The following is an 18,643-nucleotide window of genomic DNA, read 5'->3' as shown; positions in this document are numbered from 1 at the left end:
CTTTAGCCTAAAAAATGAGATATAACTACCCAAACAAATAAACTAATAAACAATGACTTCATAACATAGCAACCCTATTGATAGTCCCAACAAGAGTAGTGCTATTGAATCAATGTGATTTGCATAAATATAGGCTTTGTTGTTGGTTTGTACCTTCAAGTTGTTTCATAAGGTTTTCTTGGCAAGATTAGTTACACCATGCTTGCTCCAAGCATAGGTTTATCATGTAGTAATTCATTCAGTGGATATACTGTAATAACAACTAAAGCCTGGCTTTAGGCCCTCGTAATACCTTAGTAACTTTCTCCCAGAAGCCACAAACTGTAGAAATGAATCTTGGTGTGTTTATAGTTTACAGGCAATAATTGTGGAGGAGGGAAATCACTTTGCTCCCTATGTTTTGGATTCTTCTGAGATAATAGTCTAAAATAATTTTAGTTCATAATTTCTTTAACTTGTTATAATAGATAATGGATATTACTGGATGTAATATTAATTTAGATTGATGGCAGCAAGTATATTTGAAATCAGTTAATTTAATGTCTTTTGACTTAGCAACATGAATTATATGTGTATAGGTTTACAGTACTTTCTCATTTCTCCCCTCCCCAGATGTTGTTTGATGAAAGCTGGCATCAAATTCGTCTCTTAGTAACAGAAGAAGATGTAACGTTATACATAGATGATCAAGAAACAGAAGTGAAGCCATTGAATCCTGTTTTAGGGATCTATATTAGCGGAGTGACTCAAATAGGAAAATATTCTGGGAAAGATGAGACTGTACAGGTATGGTGCTGTTCAGAATGCTTCCCTTGCAAAAGACAGCTACACCTGCCCAACTTGAGGCTGGCAGCTTGATCCTGAGCATGATTTCCCTGGAACAAGTTCCATTAAATTTAGTAAAATATAGTTCCCAATTTAGTTGTTATCCACTATATTATCATAATCACCATCATTACCCCACCACTACCCACCACCATATGAATGTTTGCCTCTCTTAATATTCTGTTTTGACCATCCTTTCTCCTTCAGTGTACACTTTCTGGTTCAGGCAATTGGCATACCGTACATACTCAACTATAAGTCAAGAAATTTATGCCTCAAAATGGACTCCAAAATCCTAGGTAGACTTATAGGCAGAGCAATACGGTAAAATAGTAACCAGATGAGAGTTGACCAGGAAGAGTCCTTCCCTGAAAGCTCTCCTCCCAGGCTCCACGTGGGAACCCTGCTCCAATTGCTGCCAAGAGATCTCTCCTACTGCTGCCACTTTGTTCTAGGCAAGGCTTCCTTCTGCCCATTTGGCCACTGGAGCTCCATAAAAACCCAGACTGGAGACAATTATTGGGATCTGAGTTCTGGTTTAAAGCAGCCCCCTCTTCCTTTTCTCCTTGGTGACCCCCTCCCCCAACATTAGATGCCTCTCAAGATACATCCAAGGTGTGGCAGATGGTCAGGGAGCCAGAGCTAACCCTCCTCCTATAAAATTGAAATAATTTTCTCCAAAGGTTTTGTAAAATGGAGTAATTGGTGTGTGTTATTTCTACAAGGGGAAAAGCAGGATTGGAAAGCAGCTGTTCTACTTTTCAGTCATTGGCCTTTGTGGTAGTACTGAGGACACAGAATGTGAACTTTGGTGCTCTTCTGTTTCTTATGTACTGCTGACATCATACTTCAAAAATGTAATTTTAGATGCATTGTTGTAAACTGCCAAAACTAACGTGTAAACTGTTGTTTTTGTGTTTGATATATTTCTTTGAAGAACACTCAGCACTTTCAGCGTACATTTGCATTTTGCCATAGAGATAAGCATAATGTGTACTGTACAAATCATTCCTTAGCAGTAGAGGAATGGGTTATACAGTGTAAGATGTTCCAAGTTATTACAGATATTGTTTTTAGTTTTTAATTATTATTTTTTAAAAAATCAAATTACATAACCATGCTATAAACCAATGTTAACAAAGACAAACATTGCGATTGATTCACTTTGGATCACCTGAAGCACAAAATCTTGAGGAACATTAATACACATGTTGTCCATTGGCTTAGCCACCACTACCCCCCTCCCCCCCCCCCCCCATTATTGTTTTGTTATCTCGAGCTAGCTGGACATTGTTATTTTAATCTGTGCTTGTTATTTTAACTGTAATTTCCTTGTTGGTTTTATTGTACTGTTGCATTTTATACTGTAAGCCACCTTGATCTGCGGAAAGGCGGTATATAAATAAATATTTTATTTATTATTATTATTATTACCCAATGTACTGGTAGAGATGTACAAATCTACAGTATACATTTTATAATAGGAAAGATACTAGGGCAGGATGGCGGGGGAAGAACGCAGCTAGAGTATTCACACTGCAGTCAACAAAGTCAAATCATTATTAAGGCAGCATATGTATCCTTAAAATTTTTGTATTATAGGAGCACCATAGCTCAATCGGAGAGCATAGATTTTGCATGAGGAAAGTTCTACACTTTGTTCTTGGGATACCTCATTTAAACAATCTGAGGGAGCAGAGATGTGCATGAGAGCCTGCATGACTGTTTTTAATTCATTAGATCACCATAGCCCAGCATAGCCTCTAGCAATAATTGTTTGGGAATTGAATAGTAGCTACACATTACATGGAAGGAGGAGTCTAGGTGTATTTCCTCCCATTGAACTGCAAAATTAGCTAGCAGAGGCTGTTATAATGATTCTTATCATGTTATTTCTCAGGTTAGTATAGAAAGTTGTATACTAAGCTGTTAGATTCAGACCTGATCGGTTAGCTCCAGGAGTTGTTCTTATAAGCCACTTCAAGACTGGCAGTAAGATGCTTAAAATGTCGAAGAGTGCTAAACGAAACTTTGCTTAACATACAGTCTGCAACTGCCCTACCAGATAAACCTGTTTCCAGAGTAATCTTAATTAGTGTTTCCTCTGTTCGTGGCTTTTCCAATACTTGAGTTAATTTATTTCTTACAAAATTTCAATCCTCTTTTACGACAAATATTAGAAGTGCTTTCAAATTTTGGCTTATTGTGAGTAAGGCAGTACGTGGGTACTTGCTGCCTGATTGCTTTTGCTATAAGTAGGAATGGCTGAACATATCTACTGTGACATCCAGGCATAGAACTCTGGCTTGTGTCTCTCTGGCTTGTTTCTTACCAGCATCAAATCATAGGTTATTTGCCTGCCTTGCCAGGGTTCTTATATTGCTATCAGTACACAGATGGAGGGTCTATTGCTTTGTTAGCTGTTCTCAGTTGTTGAAGGGACAATTGGGCATCTTTCTTCTCATATGAAAATGCTATGATAAAGACCATCAGAAATAATTATGTAATGAGATTGATCATATCTGCATTTCAGTTTGATGTCCAAAAGTTAAGGATCTACTGTGACCCCGAACAAAACAATCGAGAAACAGCCTGTGAGATACCTGGCTTTGTGAGTATGATGGGGAAACTCTATGAGGTTTTTGGGATATTTCTAAATAACATTTAATAGGAGAGAGGAGAGATGTCTTATAAAGCCCTTCTTTTCTAAGGTGGCCCAAACCCAGCGATAAAAAAACACTCCCTGCTGGCAGTCCATTTTTGACCACTGCAGCAGCTGGCCAAGGGACTCATTGTTCCAGGCCACTAGTCTGCTTTGCCTCATGCATCCAGCCAAGGGTCCAAGCCACTTGTCCGCTTTGCCCCATGTTGCCAACTTGACTGTACTCTGATATCACTTAACCACAAGCGTCTTGCTTTTCTTCTCTAAAACTCTGGAGTGTGTAGGTGTATAAAGCTAGCTTGGATCCCAAGATAGGATATAAGCACAATAAATAAATAATAATACATAAATATAGATTTTTGTATCTGTTTATGGTTTTAATGCACATTTGATGACCTTTCTAAAATGTTTGTTCTTTTCATTCCAGAATGGTGAGGTAGGCAAAAATCTTGCCTATTCATACTGACATTAAGGTAGTGTTTTAATATTAATAGTTAATTCACCATTATTCTATCAGGTGAGAAAGCTGTTTGTTTGAGGTAGGGTCTTTTTGCCAGACCATTTTTGCAGTGGTGTCAGATTGTTTTCCTGGCTCTGAACTTAGAAATTCTTTTCTTTATAAAGTGACTAATACTGTGAATTAGCTGTTTACTGTTGTAATAAATTTGGTGTGTTAATTATGCTCCACTTAGAATTAAAATAGCTTTATATGGGTAGTGGCATTGAGATCTCATCCTGAAATGAAGTTGTATAAATTACATTAATTGGATGTTAAATATAGGCACAATTCACTAGAAATGTTTCTCAAGTTTCCCTATGAGATGTTGTTGAACTGCAACTTCTATTAGTGCTAGTCAGGGTAGCCAGTAATTGAGAGATAGTGGGAGGTGGACTCCAGCAGCATCTGGAGAACCATGCGTTTTCCATTGCTGGCCTAATCTGACCAGAAGCCGCTCCCAAGAGCTCTTACAGATGTCTTTCCAATCATACTGCTACCTGATCTTTTTATTATTATCTGAAAATGCCAAGTGCTGGATCTAAGATCTTCTGACAGGAAAGCATGCTTTATTCAGTTATTTATATATGGGATTTATATTCCACGTTTCTTCCAATTCTCCTTTTTGAGCATAAAAAATGTGTGTGTTTTCTGTGTGGGGTAGTTGTTTGGTAGAGCCCTCGGGCCTGCAAATCCAGGCAGCAAATGGAACAATTTCCTCGACTTGTTCTACAAGATCCAATTTCATTTAATTTAAGCACAGATCAGAATCATTCTCCTCTACCCCCAAATAGCTGATTGTAACAATGCAAAAGACAATATGGAATTTGCAGAGACTGTAAGTAGCCTCTTCTGTGGATGGGTATATAGTCTCCAAGGAATCTTAGGTGTTCAGACTCTTTAATATATCATGGAATACACTATGGTAACTACTGACTTAAGGACATATATATTCAACTTGAAAATGGAGCCACCTTCTTATTTCATTAATGTTTTGGCTTTCTGAAATCACAGTCATGACCGCTTTGTGGCTGCTGTGAGATTTTCAGTGTGTAGAATCTTGTGGAGTAAGTCATTAATAAATGTAATGTTATTTTTGTATCTATGTCTGAAAACAAGTTTTGTTTTTGGTAGTGCATGAATGGACCTAGTGATGTAGGATCCACACCACCTCCTTGTATTTGTCCTCCAGGGAAACAAGGACCACCAGGACCCAAAGTGAGTATTGAGTTCATTTTTAATGTGCAGGTGTTTTGCTTGAATTTAACTCTGTGAGTTGAATACAAAATATGTTAAACCAAGAACAGTAGTTCAAAACACATGTCCATAGACTCTCAGCCAATTCAAATTTTTATACAGGAATAGTGCAAAATGTCTGGAACTGGGGGTTCTATAAACTAAGTACTAAGCATCAGATTTCATTTTGCCACTATAATTAGTCAATGTAATCTGAAGTTACTTTGGGATAGGCACCACAAACTAATGGCTAGGATAGCCAAGAAGCCCTATGGTTTTATTTATTTTTTTAACTGTCGAATACAACATCTAGTGGTAGTGTTATTGGAAACTGAACTCAAGTGAGGTCTGAATAATCAGTGAGGTCACTGTAGAGATTTCTTTGCCTATTTGGAACGTTTGTTATGTTATTGTTCCTATCCACCCTCCACTTTTATTGTTCTATTGTTGCTAAACTCTCTCTCTCTCTCTTTATGTATGTGTGAGGTCTGTAGCCCACATGTGGCCCTGATTCTTTTTTTGAAACACCCACCCTGACCTAGATGCCCATCTCTGAAATAAACTGGTGTCTAAATAAATAAATAAATTTGGTTTCCAGATAACTTGGGTTATCATTACTATGTTTGATTTAAAACATAGCAATTAAAATCGAATGCATGAATAAATTTCTACAAGCAGTTTCTCTTCATTTAGCATGGCACCAAGACTTAATGTAGCTTCAAAATTAAGATTAGGCAACTTTGCCCAGGTTCTGGGTCCTACACTTGTAACACTTGGCAGGTGACCAAATTTGTTGTCTTTCATTTGGCACCACATATTCCACTACAAAGTTGTGACACCCTTATATGCTCCCCAAGGCAAAGATCTCAAGTTAACCAACCTTCTGAGTCTCCAATCAAGCAGTATATACACTAACAACATCATCAGTTCAAAGTGTTTTTATTTAGTTATGGATATTATAAAAGTCTGTAACTTTTTAAATACCATGCATAAGGCCATATCTGATGAAAACAGTAATAACAGTCAGTGAGGAGGTACCCTAGTGGGAGATTAAGGATTTGATTGTATGGACCAGCTCTTACATAAAATGTCTCTAGGCTTACCTCCAAGGGTTTAGATCTGTGAAAGTGTAATTTCCTGAAGTTCAGGACTGGCTCTAGATGTTTTGCTGCTTCAGGAAAAGGACAAGATGCACCCCTTCCTACCAATTTCATTCCTAATAACTGACTGGGCTTGCAACTGAATCTCACTTCAAAAGGATAGCATCCTGTGCCATGTCTGAGCACTGCAGGACTGCTAAGACTGCTTGGCACATGCACTCTTATCAGTCCAACACTTCCTTCTCTGCCCCTCCTCATCTGTTGTTTGCTTCACCTGCCTAGTGATAAGGATAGTCCTGTTGGAGTGTCAAAATATGGAAGCATAATGAATAAATCCATTCACCTGCATATGGGCATGGGTCACAGAACCTGTGAGATCAAGTCAGACTAGAGGTGCAGTCAATGTGCACTTAAAAGAAAGGCAGATTCCAGGTGTTCGGTGTGTGTATGTGTGCTTAAGCCACAGGGTTTAACTCTTTCCTCATTTTGAGGGAATCAAAGCTACTCTCAATATGAAAAGACTACCTTTGAATTGTGTGTGTAAGTGTGATTTTTCCAGGTAAAATAACAGGATGAGAATTCTTAATCTCCCTCCCCCACCCTCACCCTATGGCCCCACTGCTACTTCAGCCCCACTAAAGTTTCTGATTACATCTTGAGAAATGTACACCTTAAAATGGATGTGCACAGTTAGCAACACACCTTATGTGGTCCTATGTTAAGACACAAATGAAAGCAAGAGGTGTCAATTGGTTTGGACCTATGCCTCTCCAAAGCTGCTTCAAGCAAACTGAAGGCAAACAAAAGCAAGATTTCTTCATTTGTCCATAAGGAACATGGGTGAAATTAAATGGTCTGGTCCACTGGAGAACTTTCCTTCCTCTAATAGGGAGAGAAACAAGCTTATTGAATCCATATCACTGTGATTCAGAGCTTCACAGCACACAGAAGCCAAAATTTCAGAGTTTGTTTTATAAAGAGAGAGGTAAATAAAGTTAAAGAAAGTGAATCTAGCAGCACTATATGAGATTATTCAAGGAAGGAGCAAAAGAAAAAAACACCTTCTTTCTATCCTTTATCAGTCTCCTGATGGTTAGGCATCCCCCCCCCCCCCACACACACACACTTTGTAGCAATAGAACAGCCTTTAAACTGTGATTTTAACCAGTTTTAATGACAGTTAGAGAAGATATCCAGAGAGCAGGTGGGAGAAGAATTGTTTTTCCATTTCATTTTCCTCATCTGATACCTTCCCCTCACCCCAGTGATTCTGAATATCAAGGTGATGCTCCAGGATGGAACTCTGAACAGTAGCAATAGTGTTAAAAGCAGGATAAAAATATGTGCAACATTAGATTGGTTATCCCTACTTATTGTGTTTTGTGCTAACACCTGTGTCTTCTCCCTAGGGAGATCCTGGACAACCTGGGAATCATGGCTATCCAGGAGAACCTGGTCCAGATGGTAAGCCTGTGAGTACTAAAAACTTAGTCATCTATAGTAATCTTACTGCAAATGAATTTAAAATTATATGAGAAGACAAGTAATGTCTGACAAATAGTTCTGTTGGATTCATAAGGTCAGTTATGTGTGGTTCCATTTAACTAAGAAGCAGAATTGACAAAATTCATACCTTGTATTAAAATGCATGCCATAGAAAGAATATCCTAATGCTGCCCTTTTCTTTAAATATATACTTAATGAAGTTATTTGTAATCTCTTCACTACCCTTCTAGATTTTGAAGCCCACTGTAACTGATGATGCACCACTAAACCAACTCATTTTAAATAATCTAAATAGCCATTCTGGATATCAACATGAAAGGTGGGATGTTTGGTACAGCTAGGAGTGAATACAAATGTTTTTCATTGAGAAATAATAATATAATAATAAAATTTTATTTATATACCGCTTTTCCATTGATCAAAGTGGTTTAACAACATATACAACTTACAATATTAAAAACATGAATATATTCAAAACCCCAATATACAAAATAACAATAAACCATATCTCATGCCAGCTCAACAGTGCTGTCAGGAGGGGAGGGAGAGCATTCAGGAGTCAGGGGTATGCCTGCTCGAAAAAGTGTGTTTTCAGCCCCTTCTTAAATTGGTCACAGAATGCCACTTGCACACTGGTCACAGAATGCCACTGACCATCCATTTAACGTAAGCTGTTGACTAAAATATAAAAGGCCTCCCATCACTCAGAGAAAACCAATTGGATTCTTTACCTGGATAGGTCCTAATGGATGACACATAGGGATTTTTTTTAAAAGAGCCAGAGGAGTCTCTAAAATGACTGGGGAAGACATGGTCCTCCAGATGGTCTATAGTTAGAGTACAATTCCTACCATTCCCAGCTGTTGAGTATGCTGGCTAAATCTGTTGATAGTATAATCCAACAAGATTTGAAGGTGCATGGTCTCCAGCCCTGTTCTAAATAAAACGAGATTCCACAATGGGGCAGTTGTGTCACATCTTGTTTCTTTTAGTTCTAGCAAAAATATGGACAGGATGGATGGTTATCATTAGTAGAGGAGCCATTTGCAGTTCATGGAAATGAGAGAAAAGAGATTCTAAAGGTTAAAGTGAGTTAGTTTTCTATGTAATTAAAACTGCAGGAAACTAAGAAAAGGCTGAAATAGAAAAGTAGAAACTTTCAGAAAGTTCAGATTTCCCCTGCAACGATTCTCCTCCTTTTAACTTTGGTTATAATGTATTTAGAGAATTTGTTTTAATTCTGCAGAGCCTTTCAAATGTTTCCAGAACTCTTTTTTTTAAAGTATCTGCAAGTTAAGCAACATGGTTGGCATTACTGTTCATGCCACTTAAGGTGATCCATTCTTGCTCGGAATGTACACTGCTTGTGACTTTTATGCATTTCATAATCTGTGTCTGGTAAGAATCTTACATTTTGGTTATGCTGATTGTACATTTGAGTTCTATATATGCTTTGTATGGAAAGTCTTAGATAAATGTTTGCAGGGAATTGTATAAATCTTAGGAATATTGCCAAATATTTAGAGAGCTGCATGTCACTTACTATAAAATGTCCAGATTTCTTATTTAGGTTGCTTAGCTACATTTTGGCTATGTTCTGAGGCATAACAGATGGTTGAAATTACTGTGGTGGTTCCCTTTGGATGCTGACACAGTATTGCTATGAAGATAGTACCAAAAATACACATTTCCACGTACTAAAGATTGAATTGTGGGAATGTCCAAGAATTTGAATAAGAAATTTTGGAGTGATGTTCAAAGAACTAATAGTGAGTAGAAGCAGTGATCATTTAAAAAAAATGTTTTCAAGCTTTTATTGGGGCTCACAGCTACAGGCACCATAGTCGCATATACAGTTATTCTTGTGCAGCCAGGAGTACTGTACATTTGGCCAGATGTTTGAACTACAACTCACAGAATACCCATCCAAACTTGCCATTGGTTTCTGAGAGTTGTAGTCCTTAAAATCAAACTTTTCTATCCTTACCCCATTGGAGCTCCTGATCACATGGAATCCCCCTCACATGTATAGATGGTTAAGCATGTTTCCCTAGCACATGTATGAGATCATACATGTACAGATTATATATCCCTTTATAGGATCTAATTGAGTAATTTTTACAACCAGAGTGGAAAAACATGGACCTGGGGCTGCATGTACCCCTTGGACTGCTTTTTGCAGCTACCAAACCTACTAAATTAAGAAAAGTTATTAATCTGAGCATGAAGCAAGGTTTGAAGCAGGTTTGCAGGCCCAGGATAGGAGCGAGGTGCTTGCATAGTGTTAATTATGGTCAGCACAGCAGCAATATAAAAATAATAATATAAAACCATGGTTATGGCCATAACAGTTATCAAAGGGAGAGGATACCTGAGTCATGGTTACAATTGCAAGGAACCAGTGGGACAGCCAGTCTATTTTATGAAGTTTCCCCACTCTGGCAATCACCATTGTCTGGTCTCTGTACCAGTTGGCTTACTTTGTTAGGAAGGAACTTTATTTTTCCAGTGGAACAAAATCAGGCTGCTTCCAACTGGTCTCAGTTTGTACAGTTGCTTTCTTCATTGTGATAGCAGACATTTTATACCTCTCAAAAATTTCACATTCTTTATCCAACAAAGAAAATTAGTGTCATACTTTGATGCAGGCACTTTTTATAAATTATTATGCACTAGAATGAATGAATGAATGAACAAATGAATGATAGGTTTCTTTGTTCGTTACTCATTTGTATCCTGGTTTTTCTCCAAGTTGTTCAAAGTAACATACAGTATATGCTTCTCCTCTCCATTTATATCTGGCTGACGGTCATCTAGTAAGTTTTAGGGCTGAATAGTGCCATAAATTTGATCATTCCAACTGCTTTACCACTATATAACCTTGATGATTTTCATAGCTTTCTGACTTTATGTAGTTTCTTCTTTTCCTTCAGAAACAATGGAAACATATTTCTAATAAGGACTATGCAATGTAATGTTACATGTTGAGTTAGTGATGCCCTAATGACACCAGATCCCATCTTATCTTGGAAACTAAGCAGGATCAGCCCTGGTTAGTACTTCGATGGGAGACTGTGGGCTACATTTCAGAGGGAGGAACCAGAAATATCACCTCTGAGTATTCCTTACCTAAGAAAATCCTATGAAATTCATAAGGTTGCCAAAAGTCAGCAGGCATTGTGAAGGTACACACACATACACACACACACACAGAGTGATAAGATAACATTTTGTCAGTGCAAAGTAAGGCATTATATTTCTGATATTTTAAAAAGCTGATATTCATGTCTTCATGGTAGGTTTTGATTCTGCATTTAGACCTAACTTCCTAGTAATGGTATAAATATCTGCATAATGAACCATGGAGGAAAAAATAAATCATTTTTTTTTGTACTATTACAATTTGGCACTTCTGTGTATTTTCCTCAGATGAGTCATAATTTACCAAGCTGAACATTTTTCTGACTATGGAAAAGATATTTTACATAAGTACTTAAGAAAACAAGAGGGAGGGGGGTTAGAATCTGTGGTGAAACTGTGAAGAGTTGCTTTTTTTTAAAAAAAAAAACTAGATTAAAGTTAGTATGATCAAAGCAGAAATCATCTTCAACACAACTTAGCATTAAGCCAAATTGAATTCATTGCATAGCAGTAGATTTTTCACAGAAAGCATTCATACTAGATAGTTATAAGTTACATTGCTTTAGTGAGATTTTCAGCTATTTATTGTAGAACAGAGTTACTGTTCTGAATTTGATTTCAAGTTTAGATTAATAGTTATATTTGGCATTTAGATGAATAATTGTTTTTGCATTTGATCACAGTGACTAGATTTCAATGCCCTTTTCAGTTTTTACTGGAACAAGAAAAAGTTATATTTCAGAAACTATATGCTAAGATCATGTAATGTTTGTGCAAAGTTTCTTATAGAGGAAAAAATAAAGATGATCCAGAAACACCCTAGTATTGATTGTTTAACCCTCTGTGCAAGTCCATGTGCAAGATACTGGCATCGCCTTTTAGAACTCCTCCTCCTCCTCCTCTTTGTATGTTGTAAGGTTACAGATCATATCAAGGTAACTTAGAAGTAATATCAGAATAATAATATCCCAGTGTTCGAAAGCCCGTGTTTGAGTGCTGAACTACAACTCTGGAGATCAGGATTTGTTTCCCCAGTTTGTCATGGAAACCCACTTGCCTTTGCATCCTATTTTGAGGACCTCCCCTTCACTGTTACCCCATATAGATATTTATGTTTTAGGCTGCAATTTTATACATAGTAATGAGGAAAGCAGTCCCAACAAACTCATAAGGACTCCCCCCCCCCCCCCCCCGCAGCCCAACATGGATAGAATTGTATTGCCTGATTTCAGTGAGTTTTTAAAGCTGGAATCTCCTATGAGTCATTCATTAGGCTGCAATCCTAAAAGTTCTTAACCACCTTGAACTCAGTGATCCTATGAGTCACGGCTTGTAGGCTGTTGTAGTCCTGAGCACACTTTGAACTTGGTGGAATTGACTTCCAAGTATTGTTATTTTTCCCCCCTTTGGGTTAAGAACTGAGTTGTAGAAATGATTATTCCTCAGAGTATATCATTTTGCTTTAACTAGAGTTCATATAAAATGGACAAAAATGTAGTAATAAAAACCCCCATGCTCAGACATTGTGTGATGCTAGATCTCTTTTTTGATGAAACTGTTTTGCGTGGGCAGGTCTAGTAAAACACAAAGCCCTGTCTAGTAAAGCTTTAAAAAGATGGAACATTGAATTACAACCATTTTCCTTCCATGCATACAGAACTCACTTTTCACAGGCATAAATATATACTAACAAGAACATGTAAACTGGATTACCACTGATGCAGTTAGCAGCAATTTTCAGTATGAATATCTATGCTGAGAAGATTGTGAATACTTGTGCAGAGGGTAAAATACATTGTGTGTATTAGGAAGTACTGTAGGTGTAAAGAAAGAATTTTCTTTTCTTCAGTTCATTAAGTTATATCCTGAGAATTTTCTTTCCTTGGATGCCAGCTTAATACATTGTATCATATCAGTAGTACCTTCCACCAGCAGAATGGATGCTGCTATTTGGTTGAATTCCAACTTTCTGCTGTAGCCACTGTGTGTCTTCATGTCTTCCCTGAAGAAGTGGAGGACTGTCCAGAATAGTTTTGGGGACTGCAAGCAAAAAGAGGTGAAAATCCCATGCCAGGACTGGAAGTCTACACATGTAACATCATATTTATCCCCTTTTCCTCAGATATCATAAGATATTTTGTTATTTTGAGTGTGATATAAGAATCTGTATGCCACCACATGCAGAATAAATGGCGGGTCTAGGGTGATTCTGAAATAATTTATCATATGGTACAGATATGATGTGAGAGCTGGACAGTTAAGAAAGAAAATAGGATGTGGTGTTGCAGAAGAGTGCTGATGATTGCGTGGACAGCCAAAAAGACAGACAAATGAGTCCTAGAGCAGATCAAGCCAGAAATCTCCCTGGAAGCCAAGATGACAAAATGTAGGCTGTTGTACTTTGGACACCTCATGAGAAGGCATGAATCATTGGAAAAAACAATAATGCTAGGAAAGGTAGAGAGATGTAGAAAGAGAGGAAGGCTGCATGCTAGATGGATGGACTCTATTAAAGAAATCATGAGTATGAGTTTGCAGGAGCTGGGCACAGCAATGGAAGACAAGGGGTCTTGGAGATGTCTCATCAGCATGGTTGCCAAGGGTCAAGACCAATGCAAGGGCAGTTATCCTCAACAAACAGGGGAAAGAGTTGACTCTTCTTCAGCACTAGATTTCTAGTCCAGACTGCTCCCCCACCTCCTCAGCTACACAACTGCATTTATCTCTTCTTTTCTTTTTTTAAAATGACATCTACATAGAAATTTTGTTACATTTTATCAAGTTTTGGTACCTTTATTTGAAGAGTTGTCTTTGGGCCTTATTTTAAGCAGAAGCGGTGGGATGCTTTTCATTGAGCATGAGCCTTGAAATATATAAAGTATAAAAGGCAGCATATAAATGTTTTAAACAAACAAGTTAATGTATGTATTGGTAAGGTAACATCAGTAGAAACAGATGCTAGACATATCAGTATAAATGGAATTCAGTATTTGTTATATTCAAATTCCTTGTTAATAAAATCCCAAAGGTTCTTTTCTATTCCACATTCTTCTTTGGTATGTCAGAGAGACAATGTGATATGGTCATTGAAACAAAAAGAGGACAGTGTACTTTTTTTTCATTTTTGCCCCCTCTTTTCCCCCCTCCTACATTGGAAATATAGGTGAAACAATGTAATTCCTGATTTGTTTGCTGTGAAATAAGATTTCCAAACTGAGGGTGTTTTTAAAAATATGAAGAATTTGATCTCCTAAAGAGATGTGCACCAATATGGAATGGAATATTTTTTTCAAAAAAATATTCTTCCTTCTGAATGTCCAGTTAAATAAATGGTTTGCAACTTAAAAATGACCTGGCAGAAGTTGTTTTACCGAAATATCCAGATGCAAACTCTAAACGTGGATTATTGTTCTTGACATTCTTAAAACAATATCAAATGTCTCACCTAATAAAGTACTTTTTTCTGGTTGTGCCAGCATTTCCTTTAACAAAAAAGCTGCAAGATATTGTTACTGATTTTCTGTCCAGCACTTTTGAGCTTTTCTTATTGTTCATGACCTAAAGATGAATCTTCCTTACACAATGTACTCTGCATAAAAGCCAGATTCACTAACAGCATTTTTTAAAAAAAGGCTAAGGGTTTTAAAAAGCAATTTATTTTCTTTCTCTAATGAGTGATAATATTTTTTTCACTGATATGGCCATCTTCCTATCTTTCTATCACACTATGGGCTGTGCCTTGCGATTGTTTTAGTGATCCCTACCTAAGAAGATACTGTCCTAGAAAACATGTAATTTCCTTTCTTAAGTAGACATTAAAAGCATAGTTCTTAAGATTTGCTTACTGTACTCTTTACCTGCATTGAACAGTGTCACCACATTTCTCTTTCTAAAGACTCTGTTATCAAAGCATTTCATCTCTTTAGAACTAGGTCCTCCCCATTCCACCCAAACATCAGAATTGGAGATGCTAATCCATGCTAAAGTTTATGTACGTATAGAATTGGGGATGATAATAGATCCAAATCCTTAATACAGAAGAATAGTATATCTCACATCTATGTCTTATGTGTTGCCAGTGACTCTGATACATAACAGAGCTTGAGTGTCCATCTGCAATCAAGGAATTGATTTAGAGAATGAGAGCCTTTTGCATTTTCTATTAATTTAGTACTGGTAGTAGTTGCCAATGCTTTTTTCTAATAAATATTATAGGCATTTGTGTGGTGGGTAAGTGTACCTGCTTTCAGCCTATAGGCTACTAGTGTCTGTCTTGCTCATCTATTTTTTGGGGGGCCCTTTTACATTAGAATAAGGTAGCACTATGATTCCACTTTAACTGCCATGGCTACATCCTGAGACTTGTAGTTTGGTCAGAGACACTAGAGAACACCCAGTCCCTAAACTGAAAACCCTAGAATTTCATTTGATGGAACTATGACTATTGAAATGGAATCATTGTGCTATACATGTTTTGTGTGACACAGCAGTGACTGGTGACACCCTTATCTAGAGAATGGGAAATCTGCTCCTGGTTTAATTTGAACATTAGTGGAGGTATCTAAGGTGCTGAATATGCCAGGGGGATATGGTTCAGCAACATGGATAGTTCTTTAAAGCAGGAACAGCTTTACAGTCTCACTTGTCATGGAAGTCAGCATTTTTGTTACAGATAGAGTGTCAGGGCTTATATTTGTGAGAAGGTGCTGCTTGCATATATAATAGAGTGGGCCTTTATTATCTGCTGAGGTTTGGTTTGAGAACCCCTTAATACCAAAATCTGTGGGTGCTTAATTCCCATCATATGCAGTGGTGTAGGAAATTGGTGACCCTTGTATAAAATAGAAAAATCAAGGTTTTTATTATTATTTTTAAATATATATATATATATTTAAGCTGTAGATGGTTGAATCTGTGGATGCAGAATCCATAGATATGGAGGGTGACTGTATACACATTTTGCATCTGTTTTAAGCTTTTTTTCTTGAAAACATTCATTGAAATGGAAAGTAGAAAAACAGTGAATTGTTTTCAGAAAACGTTATTACAGTTGGTCCTCCATATCCATGGATTCTGCATCCATGGATCCAACAACCATGGTTCAAAAATATTCACACACACACACACACACACACACACACACACAAAAGCAAACCTTGATTTTGCCATTTTATATAAGGGGCACTATTGTGCTGCACCATTGTTTACAATAGGACTTCAGCATCCATGGATTTTGGTATGCACGGGGGGGGGGGGGGGTCCTGAAAGGATAACAAGGAAGGAGCCATTCTGGCCTCCCTGAGCAGGGAATTCCAGAGTTTAGGGGCAGCCATGGAAAAAGCCCTCTCTTGTGTCCCCACCAACCACACTTGTGATGGTGGTGGGATGGAGAGAAGGGCCTCTCCTGAATAATGATGATGTGTACATTCCAAATAACTTGTAAAGTTAAAGTAGTTGTGGGTTGGGAAAATGCTCTCTGTGCCAATCATGATATAAGTAAAAGTGTACTATAAATCATTTCTAATAATAAATTTGCTCTGTGATGAGAAATCTGGCTGCTGACACAATAGTTCCAGTTATTGGATAGAATGCAGTGGTAAGGGGAGAGCAGTAGAATACACTTCTCCATGGTCCCAGCGGAAATCAGGCTGCAGCTTCCATATCACCACCATAATACAAAATGTTCACATTTTGAAATCCACAGTACATGAAGGTCACAGAATGTAAGTCATTGTGTGGGGCCTCCTATTAGTATTACAAGTACAAGGGGGAAAACAAGTTATACCAAAAAAATAGAAGCACACACACATTTATTTATTTTGGACCTTTAAGGAATATAAACAATCTTTGAAGAAAAATACATAAACTGACAGATTAATCATTAAAATGAGCAACTTGAACAGCTGCTTCTGTATGGTAGCCTCCATCTGGTTTGGGTTTTGTATGGTTACTTAGAGCAGCTAAACTAAATTTAAGTCAGTTGACAGAACTTATTTGATTGAATGCATAGAAAGAAAATCACTATAAAGTAGTTTTATTGTTTATAGTTTTAATACTTTATTACTTTTGTTGGTGTTGCTGTTGCTGTTTTACGGTTTAGTTTTGCTGCACACTACCTTGGTTGTCTTTGTAATAAGGAACTATATAAATATAATATATAATTAAAATGTACTTTCATGAATCTCTCTTGAACCTGTTTTGTGGCTTATAGACTGATTCTTCTAAAGGTTATTTTGGAGTCTCTATTGCTGATACTGACATTATATCATATTTTGAATTGCTCTACTTATACAGTTTGCTACATCCCATCCTGGTCATTTGGTTCAGCTGGATCCATACATTAGGACTGAGCTACAAATGCATAACATTTGTGTACTTTGGCATAATGTTTGGATTTCTCTTCTTAGGGCTATCAAGGAATAGGAGGAACTCCAGGTATTCCAGGGACCCCAGGGATTCAAGTAAGTTCATTTACTATTTTAAACTTCAGGAACTCCTTGCATAATGATTATCTCAAGTATAAATGAGAGGGGGGATCATAAAAAAAGTTTTAATGATCCACTCAGGCTCCAGTCAAACCAGTTTAATGTGTAAGATAGTCACTTTGTAAGAAAATCACAATAATACAACTTATTGATTGTGCAAGACTCGTGTGTACGTGCAAAATATAAGTGGCAAAGGCAAAGAAAGCTCACTTGCCTGTCAATTTATGGATATTGAAATCCTTGCAGTCTTAGTTGATCTAGTTTCTAAAAGGCACCAAGGTGCTGCCCTGTAGGCTAATAGTTCTTTGGGTGGACAGCACACTTCCTTTGCCCAGAATGGGAACAAAGGTTTCTGCTCCTGATAATATCTTATATAGGCCTTTCTTTACCTCTAAAAACTTTCATGATATGTTTAGGCTGGAAAACAAATGGAAGAAAGGGGCTTCAGCCTGGTTAACCATGGAGGAAGAAACCATTTTCTTTGCAGGGATAGTCAAAAGCATTCTGTTTCAAGAAATAAGTCTGAACCGACCAAGATTATTTATTACTTGATCTATGCTTGCTTGGTGCCAACCAATCTATGTGATAAGCCTACTTCAATAACTAAGAAGTGCTCACCCCACTTGGCTGTTCACACCTGTATAGGAGAATGCTGTAGAGGAGACTACCACCATGCTTCTGAGTTCTTGCTATTTTTGTTGGTGGAGTCAATCTCAGTCCTCAATAAAAGTTCTAATAAATACTAATTCTTTATTAGGGACCCCGTGGGCTTCCTGGCATTAAAGGTGAACCTGGGTCAGATGGGGCAAAGGTAAGACCTTTAATAATTGCAGTTCCTGTTTATGTACAAAGCACTGACAAATAAATATTTGAAAAGTTCTTTTGGATGAAATTGATGTTTTCTGATTAGAGTGTGTGTGTGTGTGTGTGTGTGTGTGTGTGTGTGTGTGTGTAATTACCTTTATATAGAATCTTAAAATCGTAGAGTTGGAAGAGACCACAAGGGCCATCCAGTCCAACCCCTTGCCATGCAGGAAATCTCAATCAAAGCATCCCCAACAGATGGCCATCCAACCTCTGCTTAAAGACCTCCAAGGAAGGAGACTCGGAGGGAGTGTGTTCCACTGTCGAACAGCCCTTACTGTCAGGAAGTTCCTCCTAATGTTGAGCTGGAATCTCTTTTCCTGTAGCT

At 37.5% G+C, this 18,643-nt stretch overlaps 1 protein-coding gene across 1 annotated transcript in view; it reads left to right on the top strand.

The window, feature by feature from the left end:
- Positions 1-18,643, top strand: part of COL21A1 (collagen type XXI alpha 1 chain) — a 113,815-nt gene that overhangs the window by 33,077 nt on the left and 62,095 nt on the right. The window contains exons 6-12 of the mRNA XM_089531143.1: positions 613-786; positions 3,359-3,436; positions 3,915-3,923; positions 5,118-5,201; positions 7,729-7,791; positions 17,374-17,427; positions 18,209-18,262. Of these exons, the coding sequence (XP_089387269.1) occupies positions 613-786; positions 3,359-3,436; positions 3,915-3,923; positions 5,118-5,201; positions 7,729-7,791; positions 17,374-17,427; positions 18,209-18,262 (516 nt within the window). The remainder of the gene's footprint in view (positions 1-612; positions 787-3,358; positions 3,437-3,914; positions 3,924-5,117; positions 5,202-7,728; positions 7,792-17,373; positions 17,428-18,208; positions 18,263-18,643) is intronic.

This window comes from Sceloporus occidentalis, unplaced genomic scaffold (assembly GCF_023333645.1).
Source record: "Sceloporus occidentalis isolate IW3139 unplaced genomic scaffold, rSceOcc1.0.p SCAF_6, whole genome shotgun sequence".
Lineage (NCBI taxonomy): Eukaryota > Metazoa > Chordata > Lepidosauria > Squamata > Phrynosomatidae > Sceloporus > Sceloporus occidentalis.
Note: the sequence above shows the minus strand (reverse complement) of the source record. Positions and strands in the feature narration are given on the sequence as shown.